The 21,313-nt window shown below is 31.6% G+C and overlaps 1 protein-coding gene across 2 annotated transcripts in view; it reads right to left on the minus strand.

The window, feature by feature from the left end:
• The window catches only part of LOC107163959 (uncharacterized), a 155,777-nt gene that overhangs the window by 83,117 nt on the left and 51,347 nt on the right, over positions 1-21,313 (minus strand). For both annotated transcript variants that reach the window (XM_089219429.1, XM_089219428.1), the window contains exon 3: positions 6,897-7,038. In XM_089219429.1, coding sequence (XP_089075555.1) covers positions 6,897-7,038 — 142 coding nt within the window. The remainder of the gene's footprint in view (positions 1-6,896; positions 7,039-21,313) is intronic.

The following is a 21,313-nucleotide window of genomic DNA, read 5'->3' on the forward strand; positions in this document are numbered from 1 at the left end:
CACGGCGAATCGCAAAAATTACCAGTAAATTGCCGGAAATAATATGCGTTTGTTAACAAAGTAGGTACAGGAAAAAAATCTTGAAAAGATTTTTAAACGAATATCATTAAGTTTATTTTTTTTTTTTTAATAATAAATGAAAATAAAGCAGGCATTGAATTATTTAGTAACATATTTATAATATTTATATACATATATAATCATATAATGGAATAGATATAGGTAGGTAGTTGTGTGTTAGCAATTTAAGATATTTTTGAAAAAAGTAAATACTACATCAAAATTGGGGTTATTGTTATAAACTGCCTATAATATTATACAAATTGCGGTTGTAAAAGAAATTATAAAATGTTTAATTTCATCTCAGATATTAAACAGGTTACACCTACTAAGAATGTGCATAAATAATACAACAAGTAGACTTATTTGTGTTAAGATATATAGTATTATATTACCGAAATAACATGTTAATATTTAACATATAACAATATAATGTCTCAGAAATGCGAAGTTTATCATAAAAGGTTGTCTTGACAACCGGGCCCCAGTAAATTTATAATGAGCAACGTTACTGATTACAAATTTACGCTACTCAGGATTAAAGGAATAACTCCTTCCACACTCTCTACACCCGTTAAAGTACAGGTAAAAGATAGGTAGGTAAAGAAAAATTCAAAATACTAAGGTTAGAAGGAGTTGAACCATTAGAGTGGGGGATGTTTTTAGTGGTATACAAGTCAGATCACCTCGAATATTAAATTCCTATGTAGGGAGCAAGGAATTCTTGAATTAACTAGGGGAAGTATAAGGAGGTGGTAAGTTTGGCAAGCTCTTTTGACGAAAGATGGATTTAACATCAGTTTATTCATCCTATGCTTGCGCTCTATATCGACCGGTACACAACGTAGTTCGTTTCTACCTGCCATGAAACCGGGGATTTATACCTATACTTGTATTAGAAACTAAAACTTTTTCTTCTCATTTCGATGTACCTTACTCACCAAAGTGAAGTGTAATTAATAATATTAACTAGGTAGTAATTAAATTCATAAAAATGTTATAATTTCATAAAAAATAATATTTACAAACATACAACCTATAGTATCTTCTTAAACATTAAAATCAAATTAATTATGTAATAAGTATCTTAACTTTGGCATTGATCGTTCTAATTTATTAGTGATTATATACGTTTGTGTAATTTAAGTAGATTATAATAGGTAATTTAAACTGGTCCTAATAATAAATTAAACCGTATTCTATAGATTTCAGATATTATAATTTTTTTTTTTTTTTTTGTGTGTGTTATTCACAGATTGGAATCTTTTTGTATTAATAAATAGTGTACTTTAATAAGCAGAATTAAAAAGAAGAAACTATAATAGTTCAGAAGAACGTATAATAAAAATAATAATCAGTAGGTAGTCCAGTTTACTATAAATTATGAATGGATTCAATTTGATGTTTAATTTTTAATGTACATTTGAGAAAATCATATTTTATTATTAATTATATTATTGTCTTATACATTTATAAGTCAATAAACTTGCTAAGTTTAAGTTATTTATTCAAAAATAATATTGAGATTTAGATTTTAATAATATTTCTGAGTCAAGAAAATGAATTCAGAAAACACGGACATTTTGCTTAAGAAGTTTTATTAATTCTCAGATTTCATGGTTATATCAATTTTATAAAAGTTCCTCTTCAGTGACTCTATATTAAGTCAATATCCAACATTCCTATATTTGAAAAAAGAAGAAACAAACAAACTAGCAACGTCATATTATTTGAAACATCGAATATGTATTTCAACATGCAGCCAGAAAAGGGATCTCATTTTACCGACTACCTTCTCTCCCCCCCCCACGTCGCAATAACATTGGCTACCGTGTGCAAATGAACTTACGTAGGAACCTTTGAAGTTTTTTTCACCTCAGAAATGACCTTCTATTAATGGCATTTCTGTGCCACGCGTGAGCTTTACCATGTTTTTTTTTCGGTTGAAGGGTGTATTTCTCCACGAGGAATGGCGAAGAGGGTTTAATAACCTTCAGAATACATTCGTCCACTGACAGTCAGTTTCACATGCATGCAGAGCCCCAAAAGAAATAGGTTATTTTTTTTTTTTTAAGTTTTTGATGCGATATATACCAACCGTCGACATGGTTTATTGTAGCAATGGTTAGCTATTTTTCTTTAGAGGCTTTACGACCTCTACTATAGTCAAAACTTTTTGTTTTCAGTTCTTTAAAAGTAATGTATATAACAGATTTGATTTTTATTTTCAGATCAAAATTCACAAACTTATTTTAGTAAAATTATGTATGTCGAAATATCATGACAAATTAAAATTAAAATATTTGTGTCAAAGAAACACAATTATGAAATCAATCGACTACTATATTAACCCACAATATTTTTTTTAGGAATATGAGAATATTTTATATATCTACTACTCCAATAAATTAAAATATATTACGTAGTAGTTCGGCAACAGTTGCATTGATATCGAAATGACATTATAAATAACTGTTTTAAAATGTCACTTATTTACACTGTAATCTATTCAATTAACTAGTACTTAGTCAACTGAAAAATAATTGTTATTACACTAAAAAATGAAAAATATAATATCAATACATGTTAAAATTATAGGTAGAACCATATATCTAATTTCTTTTAATATAAATTAGTTTAAAAGAAAAATGATTTTTGTTGTTATTATGTATCAACACTTTATTTGGAATCCAGTCGTCTGTATCAGATAACGAAAGGAAAAAAATAACCTATAAATTCATATTAACAATTCAATTTCAATAAAGACAACGATTGTTGAATTCACAATACGTTTGTGAATAGATGGGACCAGGTGGTTTAAAGTATGAAACATATTGTCAATTTGACACATGTCTTAGTATACATACATTTTAAAAGTATACTTTATAAATAAAACGAATAATGCCTTGGATTCAAAAAAAAACTAGAATCAAAGATACGTTCTTATGAATTGAAAAGATTGCTACGAAATGTTACGATGATTTTCTTTTAGAAAATAATGTAATGTAAAGACAAAACGGATGAGAATACCGAAGTGTAGAACAGCTCAGGAATCAATAGTTTCTTTTAAATAAGTGTACTCGAATTTTCTAAAAGGCAAGTAGGTACCCAACACGAAAAAGACTACTGGACGTGAATACGTACTTTTAAGAGATATTTCGATAAGAAAAGTTAATATTATGACAAAAATAGGCCAAAGGTTATTTCGTTGGCCATTAAATTCATAAATAGTACTTGTATAAAAAATTTACATTTTTGCTTTGAATCGTTTAAAAAAATCTTCACTATTCACTAAGATAACTATTAAAGAGTGATATATTGGTATATAATAATGTCAGATTGAATTACATTAGTGGACTTTTGAAACGATTAATATGTTTATTTATCAGGAATTAAAATTTACAGACGTTAATATTTTGTTGAAACAATTTCTTTATTAAATATAGGTACTTATTAATTTATTAATTTATAGTTAGGGTTAAGATAAAACTAAATAGTTTATCAAAGGTTTTTTTTTATCTTTCATGTATGTAGTTATAAACATTAAAATATATTTTTTTTTTAAACAAGTAAGTAAATCACAATCTTTATTTAACAATACAATACATTTTCTTTTTAATGCCAATTAAAAATATAGATAAACGTGTTGATTATTAATATATATTTACATTAATTCTTTAGAGAATGCAATCTATATAGGTAGTTGAATTGAGATTACATAAATAAAAATAAATAAATTAGATTAGTTTTTGATGAAATGACAGTAGTTCTGATACTAAAGAGAGTAAAGGTAGATATTATGATATGTAGATATTACATTTCATATACCAACACTAAAATTATCAATTTAAAAATTATTATTATGTAAGCGTTTAATGTAAATACGAGTTTATTCAAAAACTGTTGAATATTATACATAGAATTATATAAAAAAAGAACTTATTAAGTGGAATATATTTTTAAATGATTCAAAATGAAGATTCAAAGAGTACCTAGTATTCGTAATGTAGTCGGGTCGGTTTGAGAAACAGCCTTCATACAAATATAACCGCAACAATTTCACGTTTTGATACTCTATATATAGGATATATATACGTAGTAGGTATACAAAGTATACTGTAAAGAATAATATACCTATCTAATAATACATTATTTAAACATAAATATTCGAATCAGTGAAAATTGTTATTGCGAATATATAAAATTGAAATTAGTGTACCCTTTTATACTGTGCTTACGGTATTGCTATAAAACAGAAATTGTCATTTAACATAACGCAATAAAGTGCTCGAGACAGACTGTTGTATACGCTAATATATTATTTAAAGTTTGAGAAAACAATGTTTAAACGGTAATGGTATTTCCATACATTTCATCCAACTTCCATATGATTCCTAACGATTTATTTCTTTATTTTTACTCGTTAAAACAGTATTTTGAATATTTCTAAGTGCCCCCGTATGGACATGTATCATACACATAATATCGTGTCGAATCGTACACGAATTTGAATTGTATAGGAAATTAATATAATAATAAAAACACCGTCACCTTTGTCATTATGCTGTAATAAACCCTATCAAGACTTCCGCCTATTGAGGGTCCCCCGTGGACTTGGTGGTGGGTACAAATGTGCGGAAAAAATTACACAACGCTTTTGTCGCAGGTTCTATTCCTAAATGTAATATATTCGAGTAGCGTCGGAGGAGCCCCAACCCGACACAAAAGAGGTTTTCGCCCCGTGTGACGATGGCGACGACAATAATATAAGTATAGTATAGGTGTATTATATAACGTATTTATGACTCCTGAATACTGCTGCGGTATAAACATATTATACAAGACGGGGAAACGTCGGAGGGGCAAACGCTAATAATAAAATAATAATAATTAACCGGTCGACAAGACGACAATATTGTTCCGAAAACGGAGGGGGGAGGTAATGTGTAAAAAAATATGACGTGTTTTGTCCTGCACCAACGATGCACTGTGTAATAGGCATATCGCCACCAGGAACAAAAAGGTGCGGATCGAGCGCTATTCCGAACGCTTGGCGTTTACATTATAATATGTATTATATTTTATATAAATATTAAAACTCGGCATTACGAGCTCGAAACAATAGTTTTGCCGTCCACTTTTATTCGACCTGTCATGTGCACTGCCCCGTTTCCCACCCACCGCCACGGTACACTTTTGTTTTCGTCACTCGTTTTCCCTCGGCCACCCGGTAATTTATTCCAATTGTGCGAGTCGTTGGTTTTTATTTTTTTCAACGTATAGGTTTATAGGTATACACATTACACATACGCGTACACTGCACTGAATAATGTAAAACAACATGCGGACGATATGATGATTAATAGCCGGGTTAGCCACCACTGAACAGTGCACTGACGCGACGGTAATACATGTGTATAACCTATAATATATATATACAAATATAGACCGATATATACATAAAAATGAATATCTGTGTTCTTATATTTATATATGTATATAATATTATAATGTGGGTCGATAACGAAGTACCGGTCAGCTGTGTTATCAGAGGCGGTATATAGTGGCCAGACGACGAAGAGGCGGGTAGGAAGATGATAAATTTTGGAGACCTGATGATGCATATATAGGAAATAGGATCCACTCGACCGGGGTCCCTTGAGCCATATTTTTCTCTACAAAACTTAGATAAACATTATAGTTTCCGTATATTTCATTTGTGTTGGCTCAGACATAATAAACGTCGGGTTCTCTCAAAATATAAAAATCAAAGTCAACAATCTTTCTGTTGTATTCGTATAATATTTTGAAGAAAGTTCAATCGTATAACGAATTTAACAATGTTTTTAAAATTTAAATTTAAAAATACAATATATAGGTTATGTATATATTGTTTAGATAGATATACGCGGATTGTTTAAGTTTTAATTATTTGTTGATTTGTTATTACATACCGATGAAAATTATATACATTACTGCTGTACCTACCTACTTCTGCATGAAAGCTGGATAAACTCAATTTTAACGCGTTATACAATTAACATACTCGACTGTAGTAATAAAATACGAAATATTATTATAAGCCAAAGATTAGTTTATGTGCAATTGTTTTTGGTTAATCAGTTTATACGACCGAATCAAATGCACGAATTCAAATATAATTGAGTGCTTTAAGAGATAAGTATAATATACAGAATAGTATAATATATTATGTAAACATTGAGTGCGGCATAAAATTCGCGTGCAACTTTGTGAAACTAATAGAAAAAAACTAAGTCAATTTTCAAAAAATATTTTTTAATTTATAAAATATACAGAATATATATAATGTAGTCATCAATCACTTAAAAACATTTTATTTTAACTTTAGTTATGTTCTATATTATGCACCATGAATAAGGTGTAGGCATTTAATAATTTTATCAGAATATATAATTTATATTTCTTGAGCTATAATAATGGATATTTTGAACTACCTAATTTATGGACAAAATGTATTTTCCCCTATTTACCAAATCCGTTTCTAAAATGGGTTTTCTCTTCTGTTATATATGCATTTTGTACATTAACACGGGCGAATAAACGTTGTTAAATGGCGATGGTTGCCGATAACATCTGCGTAATGGACAGAATGACAAACCACGCGATCGATAAATCCCTATCTCTTTCTGATCGCTTACTACAATTATGCCAACGATTCACAATGTTGCCCAATCGCACAAACTAGGTGTGCACTTAGTTACCGTGTTTAAATGTCTACTTATATAATAGTAAAACAACCTTACAAATGCAGGTGTCAATCACATTCAATGTTAATAGCAAATACACTGTTTTACCTGTCTTCGATCAGAAACTTGTCGCTGACGTTTTGCACGCAATCTCCTTTGGTTGTGATGGTGGTCGTATTTATATTTATGTAATGATTCACACCAGACTGAAACCATCGGCCGGACCATTGAGCAGGAAACTCACATTCACCTGCAAATGGAAACGAACAGCTGATAAACATATTCTGTCATTAAATATACAAATATCGATTTTGGCAAGATTGGTTTTTTTGAATAGACGGCAGTTTTTGTCGACATAATATATTAGAATCGAGCAATTGATTTGTACATTACTTACTCAACTTTTGACTACTAAAACGTAAATCATTCTATATAATTAAATATTTATTATATTAACTATTTTAATTAATGCATAGGTAAGTACTTATTAAATAATATTCTTAGCTTTAATTCGTTTAAATAGTTACATTTACTCAACGTTTTACACTTTTGGTTTTTTTTTTAATTTTTCATACTTATTGTTTAAGTTTTTATGAATTGTATAAACAGTTTTAATGTTAAGCTATAAATATGTTAACCAATTAATTGTAGTTAGGCAATGGACTGACTGATAAACAAAACGAAATTCTCTACGGTTATAATAATTTAAGGCACTATACTATAATATATCATAATATTATTTAAAATCTTATTTATTTTTTTATCTTAATTACCATGATTAAGATGATCAATTAAATACGATATTCATCTTAAAATTATTAACAAACAATAATTTGAATTATTTTTCAATGTCTAGACAGTCGAAAAATAAACTAATAAAAAAACAAATTATATTTCTTTGTTTGTTTTGAATAAGTGATTCAATGTTTGTTTCCGTTTCAAGTTACTCCTTTATTAAGGCACGGATTAACTGGCAGGATGTATTTTCGTAAGCATATGAAATGTATTGTAACACTTTTCAGCGGCTTTATTTGTTTATGTAAGGTCATACAATATACTTTGTATATGATATTTATATATACAATTGTACGTACAGGTATTATATAGGTAAATAAGCTTTTTCATAATATAAAAATGTTGTATTCATTTCATGTACTATACTTAATATAATTTTGATATTTTATAACTTATTTTCCATGACAAAACTGGACTTTGTATATAGGATAGAACCCCAAATCAAAACAGGGCATTCGAGGTAATAACCGTGTATATAACTATACGGTCTGATTGAAAATTATAAGCTATTGTATATTTGTACTTTGGCAAGTTATAATTACCTATTCGCAGACACACGGTGCAGTGTGTATATGAACTCACACGCCCAATATTGCTCAACTGTATTAGGTTGATTGTGTTTTGAATTACCAGTCCACACACGCAGCGGACGGGGACGCAAGACTATAGAGTAGGCAACTATATGGATATAGTGTATTATTTAGTATATATTATGTTGTATAATATATATAGAGAGACGAGAGTATATATGTGCTTTCGTCATAGGTATTTTTCCACTCCTCCTCATTTGGGGCATACGAGTATTTTCTTGATACACGTACCCGCCTATATATGTATAAAATATTATCCCAAGGATTAAAAACTCATACGCGCGGTGGTAAAACACACTCTCGCTTGCACGTGCCATATAGTCGCCCAGTCGTAGTGGAAAAAAAATTCCCCTACACTTGTACACTATATATACATATATATACTGCAGTATACATATACACCCTCATATTATATATACTCTCACACTGTGCTACACATATTCTATGGGTACCTATCGTCGTCATTTGCGGGTAGGTATACGTCGTACGTATTTTTGTACGCGCGCTCGCGAGTGTGTGTGTGTGATGAATAATATTATTTAGTGTTATATATAATATGTACATAATATACCTACATGTGTGTTCGACGGAAGGACTATACATATATATTATATATAATATATATATACTGTTAATAAACACGGGAGCCAGCGGCGGAGTTGTGAGGAGAGGGGGATGGCCGGCGGCAAAGGGCGGCTTGCGCACACACGTATGGTGGCGGTGTATATATATATATATATATATATATATATATATATATATATATATATATATATATATATATATGTACCCAGTTTTAATACTCGGCCGAAAGCGCATTCCTATTAAACTTTAAGCTTTTCGAGTCCAACTTTGTGTATGCGTTCGTGTGTATAATACACAAAACACTACGCGTTTATAAACACACATAAGCCACCAGGAGAAGCCCGTTACGCCGCCATCGTCGTCGTAGGGCGAGGAGAGATTGGACTCCGGATAGAGAGACCGTGGTGTCGGAGGCGGTGGCGGAAAAGAGGGCGAACGCCGCCGACCAAAGACAGAACGCCCGCAAGCCGAAGGTGGCGGTGGTACTGCGCGCGCGTGTGTGTGTGTATGGATGGATGAATGGTTGAATGGGTTGGCTGGGTGGGGGGGGGCGACACCGCCGATATTAATTTCTATACCGAGGCCCCCGCAAACCGGGCTGTCAAGAGGAGTGATGGAGATCAATATTGCCGAGTTATAAATAATACCAGACGAAACTTAACCTCCAAACCCCCTCCCTTGTCCCGTCACCGAAAACCCCGATCGTCGTGTCGTTCTCACACTTTAATATATATATATATATATATATATTATACGTATATAGTACCTATACCTATACACACGACTGTTATTCCGCGGGAAAACCTCCTACAATATATAATATACAAGCAGACACACACACACATATGTTATATTATAAATATATATATATAGTATACAAAACGTGCAATAAACGTGAACAATATCAACGCGCACATATTACACAACCACCACCGCCGCCAAGACGAGCACTCGGCGAGTGATGAATATAATATATATATAATACGTCAACCGTGGGGCGCGTCAGGTGTTTTATTTTAGTGTAATTTTTTTCCCTTCAAATGAAATACATTTGACTTATAACTATACTACGATTATCTGATGGGTACAGCCAGCTGATGATGTAATATATACTTATCCAGTGGCGTACGCAGAGGGGGGTTGGGCTAACGGGCTGAAGCCATCACCTCCACCCCCGTTGACAATATTAATAATTATTATTTGTTTTTATGTTTACCCATGATTTAATATAGTATCTACTTTATTTTTCAAACCTTATCCTGTGCCAAATGAGTGATTTATTGCTTTCAAGCCCCCCCCCCCCCTCAATGAAAAGTCCAGCGTACGCCACTGCACTCGTCCAAGCATAGGCGAAAACTACACAATGATTATTGAGGGCTGAAGATGCAGGAAAACCAAAACATTATTTTTAATTTTTTTTATTTCAAAACGCATATTTCCGAAAAAAATGTCACAGTATTTGGGTAGTTTCTTTTCTTAGAGGCAATATTATAATAATATATCGAGTTTACTAGTCCATAATTAAGTGTGTTTTGTTCATCTTATCGTTTAAGGTATAGATTTATGTTATTTCAAACTAACTTAGGTTTGATCAGAGCTCAACAGTTTACATGAATAAATGCCCGATTAAATGATTTAACAATAAAGATATAATAATCGTGATAAAACATGAATTCAGCAGATACCTGTATTTATTATGATACTGTTGTAAATTGTGAAAATATGCAAATCATAATTTATTTTTATATTCCGGTTGTTTTATAGTTCATTTTATTTCGACCGGAAGTTGATAAAGAAATAAGTGAAAAAAATTGTCAAGTTTGTAGAAACGAGATATTTCAAAGTGAGAGGTTGGAGAGGAGCGCGTTAGATCGTAACTACATCTGTGATGGTAGTATACGATTGGGAAATTAATGAGAAGTGGGAATTTTTAGTTGGATTTTTTAAAATTAGATCAGGAAAAAATATTATTATTGTCGAACGATGAAAACAACACTACTACCTAGCAGAGGTCATCCACGCATGACGAAGGCATCTTTTGGACGATGCGTGACGTCTCGAGGAAAGCCGAGTCCACTGTTAAATAACGGACGTCGATTATTAACATAATAATACATTAGTATAATACCTCTGTAGTCTGTATAGTGTTCCGACGTACCACGTACGAGAGATATCATAACATATTAAATAAAACTATATAGTGTAATATATTATAATATGGTCGGCGCGGCGGTTTTGACATTTCAATAGAGTTTAAGAACACTAACGTAGTAACGTTTATGCTCTTTTATAAATGTTATGATTAATCGAATACAATGACTCACACTTTGAACACCACAAACGAATCTTCTCAGTGTCCGCCATCGATCCACGCCAAACACTTACACATTACAATATGTATATATTACAGTCATTACTGCAGAAATAGTATACGTTTAACAAATTTATTGACAATTATTATGAAATTATTCATTTTTTGTACCTACTTTAGAATATGGAAATGATAAAAACCCGAAAACTGGTAAAACAGACATGATGATATTGTATTGGATTACCTAGAGACTTGTAATTTAAATTTGGGAAAACAAAACAGTTCTATCGTTTGTGTTTAAACATTAAAAACATACGTACTTACGTACTCTGATGTCTCGATACTGTGAGTAGTAATATCATGTTCTATGGACAGTTGATGCATAACTGATAATATACCCAATAACAATACAGCACTGGGGGGAGGGGGTGCTAGACACTGCTAGTCCATAACACAACTGTTCGTTTTCCACTTTGAAGACATTTTCCGAATGGATTATATGATACACAGTAATCAAAACATACGAATTCCTACATAGAACCATCACAGTATACTTATATACATGTGTGCATACGTCAGCTATAAAACAGTCGGACTACAGGATTTCGCGATAATGATGATGACGTCGTTTCATTCAGCCGACGTCCGGCACAGCTCGAAGTGGATATGTTTATTGTTTGTGTATATAATGTGTGTGCGTGTGTGTACGCAACAGTCACACTGACTCTCGACCTGTCGAACATCAGCCGTCGAGCTTCATAATGATATATATATATATATATATATATATATATATATATTGTATAGACAGATCCGGACATATCATCACTGTCATCTGTCCGGTTTCCCACGGGGCAAATATTTGTTCGCCGATTTCCTAAAGGGATCACAACCCTAGACCGAATCCCCCTCCCCCCTTATCAGAGTCTTTACCCCCGCACAGTTTTCGTCGTCATCGTCGACGTCGCAGGTCGACGATTTAAAACAAACAATGGGCAAACCACGCGTTTGTTCTCGCTGTATTATATATATATATATATATATATATATATAGTATATACATATATTTGCGCGATTATAATACCCGTCGTATGACGGTAAGCAATAAGCATACATGCATTATATGTATATAAATTGTATAGGTATATAAACTGTGGTATCGTGGGATATACCGTGCTCCGTGTACTCCGCAGCACAAAGCTCTTCAAAAACAATGCTAATTGAAAACCGGCTGCTGTACCTATATATACACATATAATATATATATATATAAATTATATATTGTTTTTGTACACCCTTTTTTCCGTACCACGACCTAACACACGCCAGTATACGGGACGGCATAATAATAATAGTAATAATAATATTACAATACTGTGTGCAATGTGCAGCAGCAGTATATAGCTGCTATGTCTGGAGGCTGCTGAGAGGACCCAACGACGATGACGACGGCGACGTCGACTATAATAACGCATAAGTATTATTATTATGAACGTACCTCGGGGGTTATTACTTATTGAAGCTATTATCGCGTTCAGAACGCTTCGATGAGATATATATTATATTTTTTTTTATGACTTCCCGAAGGGGACGGAGAAAAATTCGCATTACGCTCCGCAGCAATAGGTATAGTAGGTATAATAAACGCGTATCGTCGGGGCAATGGGAATGATAGAGAGAGAAGAAAAAAAGTACAAAAAGTGCAGCGACTGGGTGAAATGCGGTTAATTAAAATAAATAGCTCGCGCAACGACGATTGTGTGTAGTAATCAACATTTGAAAAACAAACAGTTAGAATAAATACGACTGTTGATCTGTTTGGGTATATTTTCAGCCGCGATTTTATCGTTTTCTGTTCGTACACACCGTTACGTATTTTACTACAAATCTATCTGCCAAGCTTGTCATTACTGTTATTATAATTGTATTCCCTCAAAGAACGTATATAGGTCTCTACCTGACGACGTGCAGCTATATACATAGACAATAGACATTCATTATTTTGTAACACCGTCCATTGTTAAACACACATAGACGATTTTAATTAAACGCATATTAATTTACCAACGAATGACGGAGGAAACTATAACGCCGCGTAGAGGGAACGATGAAACTTTATCGACTATCAAATTGAAATGTCCCGGACCGGACCTTATTTTGCGCACCACAGAACGCATACGTATATAAATATATGCATACAAAAACATTTAGTCCCAGAGTTAAATTGAAACAGTATTTTATGGAATAAAAAACTTTATTAATTTGAAAACTACTACATACCAATTTATTGCACTGACTCGAATGACCAATGCACATTTTTGTATATAATAATGCAGTACATAATCAGGTAATTTTAAATAGGTAGGTTATAATTTTTGTTAGGTATAAGTATCTACCCCAAATTTGTGTTGTGTCAATGTATAAAATTATGTTACTGTTATCGAATCAAATTAACACTTTCAATTTAAAACGAAAATTTGAACAGCATACCTCTGTATATTGTTCATCTACCGAAAAGGTATTTAAGTCATATAGTCGTTTTAGATTTTTCAAAGTTTAATACAAATTCACAATATTCACTTCGCTAACAAAAGACTAAACATTTTATTTTGTTAAAACATGAATACAAACAATATCGGATGCCATGGAAGTATAACAAATAATTGATATTATTGAGAAGCCTACAAATTACACAGCTATTATTAACATTATGAAAATTTCGATAAATTATTATTATATTTTGTTTTTAATTTAAAATGAAATAACGTATACCAATACAAAAGTGAATAAACAATCACAATGTAATATTTACCTTTTATTTGCATGACCCTTCTTTTACAATCATATTTTACTTAAGTAAAAAAAAAAAAAAATAATACCGAACAAACTTTTTACTTGCAATTGATCTAATGTCATAAAAATGCATTCAAACACATGAATAGCCATATTTGTTTTATTTTTTGCAAATTTTATCCAATTTACCGTAAACATAAAAGTCATTAGTCATTACCTCTATACTTTCATGTATATTTTTTGAGTTTACATTTGACCACTATCGCGACCGAATGGTATAAACACACAAAAAAAAAATTTTACGGAAAGAATTCGTATTATGCGAAATCGGTAGCCGCAGTATAGGTAGAGATTCGTTAGCACCTTTTCAGAGTTCAGAATATTTATTCGAGTTTGTTCTTCATCGTTCGATAGCCTTCGCTCGGAAGGCTAATTGTCTTGATGGGCTGAATTTCGTTTACACTGAGTAGTGTTTTATGCGATCTTACCACCCACTCAAACAAACCGCTTCGAACGCAAACGAATGACTGTTAAACACTCCTTGCAAACGCTGTGGTGATTCAAATCAACGTGTTTCGTTTTCATTAGCCGACGTGTTACGGACGGACCAGTGAAAAATAAATAGTATGGACTAGCTCTGTGTGCGTACGAGGTTGTCATTCTTACACGCATAATTAGTTTTTGTCGCTATTTGGCGACCACAAAATACGGGTTTTATATTTTTAATATAAATGTCAATACGAATTATAATAACAATCGATCACGGTACTTTTTCGTTTGCGTAAATACAATTAATTTAATTAAATAAAAACACTTTTAATGCATATTATTATATAATAGTAATAATGGTTATAAGCACTGCAATTTAATAACGTCTAATGGGTTATCAATACTGTAAAGGTTTGAAAAATAAATATATATGATTGTTTTTTTTCCATCCTTCTTTCTTTGACCTAGCCGAAATTAAAGTGGTATCGCACCAACTAATAGTATTTTATCTCTGGCTACCATTCAATACCAATGTGTCTCGTTTCAAATGATTCCAGGATATGTCATTTTGTAACCGAAAGAAATTCCCTAAAGGACATTTTCTAATTTCGGTATATTTTTTTCCTTCCTTTCCTGCGTATAACTTCTATTACAGCATTCGGCACAAATTATATCAGAAAACGACGACGGCGACTACGACTACGGTCGATACCTCTCTACCCTTCCGTACACCGTGCACCAGAGCGTATATTTCCCCCGGGGGCGTCACTGCTCCGGCAACGGCGGCTCTAATTACGTTAGATATCCGAACTCCTGTCGCACGCTTACCCCTTCCGCGGGCCCGACTATAATTCATTAATCACAAACCGGCCAAGTGGGTAACACGTGTTCCTTGCCCAACCTCCGCCCCACTTCCATACACCAAACACATATATAATATACACATACATCGTTGCTGCACGCGGGCCTCTCTTTTCATTATGCACGTTATGTAAAGTGACGGGTCTGAGACTTCCTCCCCCGCACAATCCACAACCCTAAGTTCCGTTGACCGATCTGGTATGATTTATCGTAAGTTTGCTATTCTATATACCAACGTATAGTTTATACGTTGATCCTCGACATCTTTATATATACGTATAACACGTATTGTATTGCTGTCGAATGTCGATAATAATTTGAAAACTGCAACATAATATAATTGGTATTTATATCTGTGCATACTGCATATAATATACTATGAGCTCAAGAAATATCAATAATAGAATTAAATCGTTATAGAAACGTTTATAATTATTAGATACCCTATAATGCTATCAATATAATGGCTACAAGACACTTGACCAAATATATATATATATCATATGTATCTGTTTTATAAAAGCTATTAATATCGTTTAAATAATCATTAAAAATACCAACAGATAAGGATTTCAACTTTAAAAAAATAGAACATTTTTTACTTTTATCTTTCTATTCCAGTATTCACAGATTAAACACTTAAATCTACTATACCTACTTACTAAAATCAATATTAAATACTTGTTTAAACTTTGAGTAATCATCATACTAAATCTGTTTTCATCATATACTTTTATACATACATTATTGATTATAGTATAAAATATACCTAGACTAATTTTATAAATGAGAATGATATTTTCAGAATTAATTTGTTTGCGATTTGAAACTATTGTTAGTGTTTCTTGAATACTACCAATAAACTGTATAACATATGGGATGCAATATGCAATACTATAATATTATAATACCTATGACTTAAAAAATATCGCTTTGATTGTCATAAAAAAGTAAAAAATATTACGGTTTATAATTATCAGACTTGTAGTTATCATGTAAAATGTACAACATGTGGGTAGTGAAAGGAGCCAAAACTAAAAATACTAGAACTATATTATACATACAAATATCCTAAGCTTGCAGTAATTTATTGTTTATAATTGACAGAGGTGGTTCGTTAAAATATTGCGTATCAGTTACGATTTATGCAAAACTTTTGGATCTAGTGCGTAGAACAAATATTTAAATGCCCATTTGAAAAACTTCATTTAAAAAAACTATTGTCCATTTAAATTTTGAAACATTTAAAACCAGTTTTCCAAATAAAAATGATTAACGTGTAAAATTTTTTTTTTTTTAGACTGATATGATTTAATATTTAAATTTGAATTATATTTATACAGCAACAACTGAAAGATTGATGGTAAAAATTTATGAATAAAACATTAAAATTTAAGAAAGAAAATGCAATTATTATTCAAATGCATAAACAGTGTTAGTAGTAATCATTGATCCATTATAAATTTAATAAACTAAAAATGACTTAGATATTTTTTAAATGGTATAGTTATATGTAGGTATATAAAATAATTTACTAGAACTTATAACTATATAATCAAAAATGCGACAAATTATTTTGTTTACAGAATTCGTAACCATATTGATATGCTATTTAAACGACACTCATTAGATAAACATATATTTGTTTTTTTGCATAGGAAATTATGGCTATTAGTATTTTGTATGGGGTGTTGCGGTTGGTTGAAGAACACGTGTATTAGGGAAGAGGATGCATCCCTAAAAATCTCAGTGGTGGTCACTGGTCACCCATCCGGGAAGTAGCGACGCCTGCCGATGCTTGACCTTAGAACACGTTAGTGACCGAGTTCAACCACAAAACCAAACCAGGCCCTAATATATAAACTACAATATAAATATGAAACTTATGAGAGAAAATAACATGAAATAGATAATTTGTCATATCAATTAAATAAAATAAGTGAAGAAAAGTACAAACAAATTTAGAAAAAAGTGTATTTCTATAAAAACTATCATTTTAAATTGGGAACACGTTTTTACAAATGTGTTAAGTTACTTTTTTGTTAAAACATAGTTACTTATCTTAAATTATCAACGGCGCATAGTTAAAAGATAATTTCCATAATTTATTACTAAAATACTCCAATCACAACACATATCATGAGACTATAAATATCGCAGTACAATTGTTACGTATTTTCACTCAGATCAACACCACGCGTAGGATTGGGATTGATTAATTGCTCCAAGACTAGAATAACCAGCACATTTCACGAGATACTAAAAAATTTATAAATATATATATATATATATTATATAGGTAGTGACAATCGTAAACGGCGCGTGGAAACAAGGTTGCCCGGGAGACGTCTCCATTATTGGCTTTCGTGTAATTTTGAAAACTGAAGAAAAAAAACACCAACGACGACACTGACGAGTTTCGCTGTCGTCGGCACAAACGTCCTTCTCGCCTTCTAGTTAATTAAATAATGAAATATAGCATACCGTGTACGCTACGGCGACACGGTGCATGTATATATTATATTCAACGGCAGACGTTTGTTTTGACGTAAATTTTTCACTTAATTAACAGACGCTTGGGGTTTATTTTCGTTACCGTCTCACTATCACTCTCTCTCTCCTTCACACACTATCACTCTGTGTCTATCTTGCGACACGTGAAGCGGCTGCAGCAGCTCGTTCGCTAGTCTCCGAAAGGATACATATTAAGCGGCAGTGGAGCGGTATGAAAAACAACAAAATAACTCGACGCGAGTATCGGCGTTAATATTCATGACAACGGCACACGTACCCATCGAATAAGATTGCGATAATATATATATACCGAACCATCATCGTGCCCTACAATATATACATATATATGATGTTGAAAGTTGTTTTATATTCAATTCGATATATTAAGGTGAATTTTTTTAATCTCTAAACAGTTATTATTTGGCCAACGTTTACAACGTATATTATTTTTTGCACGTTATTTGAAACCATTATACAACATAAGTGACAAGCACTATACATTTATACTAAGCATATTTTGCTTAGGAACATGTAGTCAAAAATATATTATGTCACATCAAAAATGTTAAAAACACATAATTTTTTTGCCAAACATCGTTGTGTTGTATCCACGCAGTGAACTTATATTAAATTTAAAAAAAAAGGTTTAAAAATAACATGATGCATTTCCTTTGACAACTACTGTTAACTTTTGATAAATAATCACTCTATATCATATACGAGTCCGAGTCACGTACGTTTTGGTATAGGGATGTGCCTCGTCGACGGACGGGTCAGACATGCCGCGGAAGGTAATCAGGTATTGTATTTATATATTATATACATAACGACGGCGAATTCTGAGAAAGAAGGACGAGATATTTTTGAATTCAAGCGTGTGTGAGTGTGACAACAACGGCGACGTAGGTTGTTTTTTTCCTCTCCCGCTCGCTTCGTCCGCGTCCATTCCCTCGAGGGTACGCAGCAGTACGCGCATTCAGGACGCAATTTAATTGGGATTACAGTATAGAGGACCGCCGCCCGAGCTGCTGCGATTGTTGTTGCCGTTGCGGTGGCAGAATTTAATCCTGTGTATAGGCTCCCGAGTGATTGCGACACAGCGGAGGAGAGTGTATAGAGAGCTATATTGATAAAGAAATTTCTAACGGAAAAAATAAAATCACGAAAACGTCAAAAAATAATTATATATAAATATTGTGAAAAAAAAACATTCGAATAGTGGATAGGCATTGCCGCATTGGCTATTATGTATATACACGAGCGGGGACAGCGATAAAAAAATAACGATAAATAGATTCATATATCATCATGTAACTAACGGTAGAAGAAAATAATTTTTGTATCCGCCCTCGTGTTTATATTTCACAGCCCCAAACCCAAAAGAAAAGCTTTGTGTACAAACATTTTTAAAAATACATAATTTAATTGGGTACATTTATAGAATAACGTAATTACAAGTTGTGAATGAACACCACTGCAATGTGAACGCAGAGACCAGAGACACGCGGAAGACATTCTGTGTAATAAATTATACTTAAAAATATATTTTATAGGTAGTTAAACATGTCGAGGATCTTCTTAATTAGAAAAAAATAAATGAGTTATATTTCAATGTTGTCAGAAAACCGGATATTTTTTCACGATTTTTAATTCTTAAGCTATCATCACCACATGTGAGCACATGAAAACTAAATGCACTATTGGGTAGGTAGACAATTAAAAGTGCGATAAGAAAGACATATTTAGATACTTAAAGAAAAAATATATGTAATATGTGATTCGATAAATTACGTATTTACCTATCTTTTTTTTAAATTTTGCATATAGAATTACTGAAAAGTATACGTTTTGTAATATATGTATAACGTATAGATATTATTTAAATAATTTAATAGTCACTGTATATTATTAATTCATGTTTGTTAATATTAAGGCTAAAGCATAAATAAAACACTACCTGATTCCAAATAATTGTTCGAAACAGGTGGATGACACCGATGTGTGGCTATTTCCATCAAAAGTTTCAATTGAATATATTTACTATTTTTACATTTGTTTAATGTTCTCTATGGAATATATTGAAACCATAATTATACGAATTTTTTTTTTATTGAACTTAAAAACATCAACAGCAAAGGTAAGTAATTAATATTTTGTTTAATACAATATAATGAGTGATTTCCACTAACATAAATACTATGGTTATCGTAAGCAGAAGATTTAAATTGTATTGTATAGGTAGGTTTTTTCTTAGGAAATAAGTTCGATACATAATACATTTATTGCAGAAATACATTCTGTCTCAATTATTACTAAATTTAATGGTCATCATATAGCTCACTTTGAATGTTATTAGAGTTAAAATTTGTTAGATTCAATAAAATTGTAAAGATCATCAAACATATAAATATATAGGTATATATAGAATAAATCATCAGCCATTCAAAATCATCTCAGTATAATACAAAGCAGCCAAAAAGTCTGGTTTTGTCTAAAACCCCAATTCTAACTTTCAGTCGCACTCCACCACGAAAACTTTGTCCTTTATCAAATACCGGGCGATCTTTTCAAAAACGGCTTTTCTAAAACTCACCGAAACCACCGTGACGATAAATCACTATCCAATTCCATTTATTAGTTATTTAAATTCCGAGTTTAAAAATAAAATAAAATGCAAGAAAACTATCAGTAAAATCCATTTAAAACCAGTATGGAATACAGTTTTTTGTTGTTTTTAACAAGTCTAATAATATACATGGGAATATATGTGTGAATACTAAATATACACTATACAGCAATTATTCAATTATAAAATGCGCGAAAAAGTATGTTTATGGGAATTAATATAATTTTGATAATCTAACTTATATTAATTATTCTTTAACATTCAAGAAACACTTAATTAAAAAAAAATTATTTACGAATTTTACAATATGTATTTTTCTTTTAAGTTTTATAAGCAATATCTATATTATGTACCTATAATCGTTCAACATTAGGGGTATAAAAAAAAGTGGACAAAAATGTTTTATAAAATCTATAGATTGGAGATTTGATTCAGACCAGTTATGGAATTCTATAAAATCTCTTAAAACAATTTCATTTTTATAAACTTTTGTTTTCTAAACCTGTAATTCAATGAATATTGGTATTACTAGATATATTACAAGATTACGTACATACCTATTCAGAATTTATTTATTTGTAATACACAATGATATATAAGTATTCATAATAATTTAAAATTAGTCTTAACTTTTAATTACAACATAGCAGTATTATACTTTCTAACCGCACTTTCGTAAAACGGACATCATTAAATATTAATAAAGACACAAGCCTGTGTATTGGTGTTATGTGTGGTACTATGGACTATGGTAGTGTGAACGATTGTCAGGTGTCATTGCAACGTAGCAGATTTATTTCAGGAGGATTACTGGTCAACAATAAACTTGTCCGTACGGAAAGCGATTAAATTCGCTCGCAGAAATAAGGATATTGTGTCAATGTGTTTATATTTATATATACTTTAGTGTGCCTAAGTGTATTATATGTACATAAAATATTATTGCTTGAGTAAGTAAAGG

Source organism: Diuraphis noxia, unplaced genomic scaffold (assembly GCF_037042655.1).
Source record: "Diuraphis noxia isolate RWA-SAM2 unplaced genomic scaffold, SU_Dnox_SAM2 contig0002, whole genome shotgun sequence".
Lineage (NCBI taxonomy): Eukaryota > Metazoa > Arthropoda > Insecta > Hemiptera > Aphididae > Diuraphis > Diuraphis noxia.